The 5123-nt window shown below is 39.1% G+C and overlaps 1 protein-coding gene across 2 annotated transcripts in view; it reads left to right on the forward strand.

Moving 5' to 3' along the window:
• The first annotated feature begins 1899 nt into the window (after nucleotides 1-1899).
• The window catches only part of rhpn2 (rhophilin, Rho GTPase binding protein 2), a 21523-nt gene continuing 18299 nt past the window's right edge, over nucleotides 1900-5123 (forward strand). For both annotated transcript variants that reach the window (XM_057339984.1, XM_057339994.1), the window contains exons 1-2: nucleotides 1900-2151; nucleotides 4463-4578. In XM_057339984.1, the coding sequence (XP_057195967.1) occupies nucleotides 2083-2151; nucleotides 4463-4578 (185 nt within the window). In that variant the 5' untranslated portion in view covers nucleotides 1900-2082. The remainder of the gene's footprint in view (nucleotides 2152-4462; nucleotides 4579-5123) is intronic.

A 5123-nucleotide genomic window follows, 5' to 3' on the forward strand; every position in this document is an offset into this window, starting at 1 on the left:
TTTAATTAGTATGAGACCACCTTGGCAGTTGGTGGAACATGTTTGAGCTGGATAACCATAATCAAAAAGTTTGTTGAACTAGTTGAGCATGTATTATTGTTTATTTTTCTTTCTCAGCAGTGCTAACCAAGGAAGTCGTGTATCAGCAGCAGTGAATACTGCATTCACCTTTTAATATCAGTCTTACGTAAAGAATTCAAACTATGGTCTATCATCAGTGTTACATACTTGTCTATTTTTAGAGTTAGTAAGCGGGTTTCCATCACTCTGATTTTATTCGCATTTTAAAGTTTCACATCAGAAACGAGTGATGGAAACGCCAAATTTCGAATTAAAAACCCTTAATTCGCAAAAAAGGTTTTACGCTCACTTGAGGTGGTTTTTCATTTTTGCTAAAAAGGGTTCATTCGAATAATGGGAGAAGGAAACGCATTTGCAGAATAAATTCCTCCAAAAAGTCACTTAACTGCACTATGAGACGGCGTAACCTGACTAACCAGAGAACTGATCTTGTTACACAGCATCGGAAATGTTGTTATGGTCATTCTTAAATGCCTGAGCAAAGTCGTCAAGTATTTCTGTAATTGCCTCTTAGAACTGTCAAAACTGTGTTTCCCAAACAGCAGGCATCCATAAAAGCACCGCATTTATTGTGTTTCGTAATCGTCTGCTTGCGCAAGTATTATTATACAGTATATGAAAATTATTATATTCAGTGGCTTCTCTTACTTTTCTTACTGATATTTAGTGGCAGTTTATTAGGAAGTGAATGGAAACAGTTCATGTCAACATACAAAAAAGTGTTTACTTCAACCTACATTCCAATGGCATAAACACACCCTAACAGTTATATGTTTACAAAAAGAAAGAAGACTAATCTAATTTCAAACTTTCTATCTGGCATGAGTGAACAATTGGTTTATGTAGGGCTACAGTGTTGCTAAATAACAGTTACTTTAACTTTGACCGAAATGATTGGCCCCAATGTAAACACTCTGTCTGACAGCATTGATCCAACTGCAAAAAGAAAAAAAAACTGTGTACCATGAACCTGTGTGTTTGTGGGTCAGTGTGTTATAAGATTTTTTCTTCTCTAGGGAAAGCCTAAATATATCCTGGCAGGCTTTGAGACATTATTACATGGCTGTGGGATCAGACAGAAAATCATAGTCGGATTTGTAACAGGTGAACAAAGCCCAGAAAACGAATAAATCCCAGACTGAGACAAAACTGACCTCACTGTCTTCTCTAAAATAAAAAACAAACCTGCATTTGTTCAGTGTATGCCACACTGAAACTAATCCACAAATCAGCTGACATCTGTGATTTTTTTAGAAATCTAGATATATTTATAACATACTGATGTTTCACTTAAACTTATTTTTCTTCTTCTTCTTCTTCTGAGACTAAAGATTCTAACTCCTCCTACAGCTTTCAAGCTACAGTCACCAACCTTCACACATATCTTCAGACTGGTCTGAGGAAGGGTGCTATAGTTTGACCTACCACCGCCTGTGTACACCAGAGGGCAGCGTTACTCTCACTGAGTGCTGTCAAATAAAAACATCCCATTTGATGACGTTTTTTGTTTTTTATTATGTGTTAATTTGAGTCATTTGTTGATTCAAGTCGGTTGCCTTGCCATATTATTGTTATCGAACTGTTATCATATTGTTTATTGAGTTGTCCTATAGGCAGCCATACAATAGAACTTACAGTTAATCTCTTCAATTGATATAACGACTGTCTGGTTTAATAGTCACCGATGTGTGAGCTAAATATACCATAGCCGAGTTTATATGTAGAAGGTCGTTTAGGGGCGTGGTATCTGAGCAGGTAAGCATTAATAAGCTCCGCCCACCGAGGGAGTTGCTGTCGTCACTCATCCGGGACGGGCGCAGAAGTGCATTGCAAACAGCAAAAGCTGAGGTAACGAGCAGCGAGTGAGTTTGAGCAACTGTAGAGCGTCAGACTTCTAGAAAGAACTGCCTGGGACACACACACCTGTTGCGCTGCAGGGACTTCACACGACTGCTTTCTGAATTTCATCAAAGCGATCTGCTTACGAGTGACAATTTAGAAATGACGGACACTCTTTTTCCTAACAATGTCATGACTGACAGACCAGTGGAGAGTGGCTACTTCAAAAAGGTAAGAGTTTACATTTCTTCTCGCGTTCGCCACACACAGTGCCAAAGGTCTCTGGTTTTCAATGGTTTCATTTGTTTATTTTACATGGAAGTGCCTTTTCCCTTAATTTTCAAATATTTAAAAGTTGACTTGGTAAGAGATGAGAACACATCTGCAGTGCATGTGGACTCTGGTGAGCTCTGCTGGCCACAGACAGCGCCAAGAGAAAGTTTAGACTGCATACATCACAGTTTAGCCCATGTGCATTATTATTTCAAGAGTGGACGTCTGCTTTCTTTATTTTCGTTGGCTTATTAAATCATATTCATCGCTCGTCTAATATCGTAAAGTTTAAGCATCAACAGAAACACTACACAGTCTACCCTGGAATATGTGTGACTGACATGGACTAAAGTGTGTGCTTGACTGTGTGTATGGTTTGATGAGAAACCTGTGCTAAGTTTCTGCCATTTGTGTGGGAATCTGGATTTTTGTAAGTGTGAATGGACACTTGTGGCCCATTGTTCCTGTTGAGCTCACCTGTCATTGTGTAAAGAGCATCTATCTGCTTGTCTTCCTGTTGATATTACAGTGGTTGCTGCTAGTCTTCCAGTGTTCACATCCCTAGTGAATTTTTCTGGGATGTTTCTCTGAGTTGAGTCCTTTGACAACAAATGTGAATCTCCAGATGTGTTTTCCGAATGTGTATAGGTGTATTTGTGATTTGTTTAAATCTTTGACAAGCTTTTAGTAAACGATGTATAGCATACTTGTGTATAGTAAAGTAGTTGATTAGTTGTGTTTGCTTAATACATTTGTAAGTTTTTTAATTTATTGTATTAACAGATGTGGTCATTGTCTGCATTGTGAAGGCTTCAGGCCCATAACCAGGTGGGGGTTAAGAGTGGTGATGTGGTTTCGGTCCAGTTCCGCATGAGTTGATCCTGCTTGGGCTGTGGGGGGAATTGCAGATTCAGCATGTTTTTCCAGTTTTCCTCCTACTGACATTGTATCTACCCAGTGACAGTGCCAGCCAAACCACAAGCGTTAATGAAACACAGATGCTCCCATTTCATGTCCTAGCACAGAAGAAGCTGGGACATGAGATTAGGAGGGGCCAACATTTACATAAAAATGGTAATTAATTGAAACAGAAACCAGACCCGAACTGTTGCTGTTGCTGTACAGCGTAAACCACCTGGATTCAGCCAGACTTTGGGAATGGAAAGTGCTTTGTGTCTGCTGCACGCGTGTTATTTTCATCAAACCTGTTGCTTTACATAAAAAGGTTTCTGATGCTTTTTCAATACGTTTTGTTCTACTTAACTCAGCGTACTACTTGTGGAAAAATGTCTGAAAAACATCTGGAATAAAAACGTTCATACACTCAGAACAGCCGCATTTAACTTTCCCTCAGTCGTATATAACTTTAAGGTTGGTATATTAGAGGATATCTTTTGGCTTCCAATAGTAATTTGTTACTGTGGTCTTGGCGCAGATGCCGGCCGTATATCACAGTTGCATAATTAAACCTCCTCTTCCGTTGAAATGGTGGGACCTTTCTGAACGCTTACACAATTTAGGGGAGACCTCTGTTTTCTTTTTCATTCAAGCCCTGGTTTGATAAGGGCCTTATGTTTGCCGTGTCCGTACAGGGGTAATTGCTGCACTCTTGTGACTCTAGAATCCATTGGCAGCTACTGTATTTGGTTCTGCTTGACTAAACATTGCCCTGGTCACTCAGTGCTCTAGAATGTTCAGAGGTCACGCTGGTTTCTTTGACAACTTCTGATGCATCAAAGATGTTGAATGAGAAGCATGTGAAAGGAATCCTTCTGTCGCAAGAGCTTTTTAAAAAAAAAGAAACACATGGTTTCATTTAAACAATGACTCCTGATTATGGAATGTTTATATTATGAATCAGTTTTCAATAGCGTGAGACATTGCAATTTAGTCATAGCAAGTGTACTTTTCCATAGTAAGTTTTCATGGAATGTTTGCCAAGATGAGGGCAATTGCTATTTATATCCTTTGATTCCTATAAATCAGACCTCCTCCCACAGCTATCAGAAACTCTCTGTTGAGGTGTGTCCGGGCGGATCGTTGATTTCTCGCTACGTTGTGTACCGTTTACGGCACACCTTAATGACATAAGTATCTTGATGTGTCAGCTATTACATTTGTTTGTTTATTATTTGCGCACGCAGACACAGTGTAATGTCTGCAGTTGTGCTTTGAGATTGTGATAATAAATCATGCAAGATTACTTCTCAACTACATAAACCTCAATAATGTTGTTATTAATCTTTATTTTTGTCAATTTTTCTGACAGGGATGTAATCCATTCGCCCAGACGGGTCGCAGTAAACTGCAGCATGAAAGAGCACTTCTTAACCACCAAATCATCAAGCAGATGAGGATTAGAGCCGGAGCAGAGAATCTCCTCAAGTGAGTCAAGCACTCTTGTTTTTGGACACACTCATTCACACACGACTGCTAATGAAAGTACCCTTACTTCTGTCCTGGAAGCATTGTGTGGATATTTACAGTTCCTGGCTCAAATGATATAGCCTAGAGCTGGCAATGCCAGGGTCAAGGATTTGATTCCCAGGGAACACATCAATCACTGATCAAATGCAACATTGCTTTGAAAGAAATTGTCTACCCCAAACATATAAATGCAAATGAATTCAACTCAATTTTTCAATTCAATTTTATTTATTTAGCGCTTTTCACAATGTGGATTGTTCCAAAGCAGCTTTACAGGAGAAACACAGAAAAACACAGAAAATGTAAAACACAGTTTTAATGTATGCAATGAATGTAAACCCAATTATATTTAGGTACCATAGTTCTTCATTGACATTTGATTTTTGCATAACACTGTCTGGCTAAAGTGTTTGGCAGTGGACCGTAGAACCTTGGCTCTGTTGAATAATTGCTCCCCTGTTTTCGAGGAATCCTCTGATCTTAATGTGGTGAGGTTTCAGTTA

Source organism: Triplophysa rosa, linkage group LG1 (genome assembly GCF_024868665.1).
Source record: "Triplophysa rosa linkage group LG1, Trosa_1v2, whole genome shotgun sequence".
Lineage (NCBI taxonomy): Eukaryota > Metazoa > Chordata > Actinopteri > Cypriniformes > Nemacheilidae > Triplophysa > Triplophysa rosa.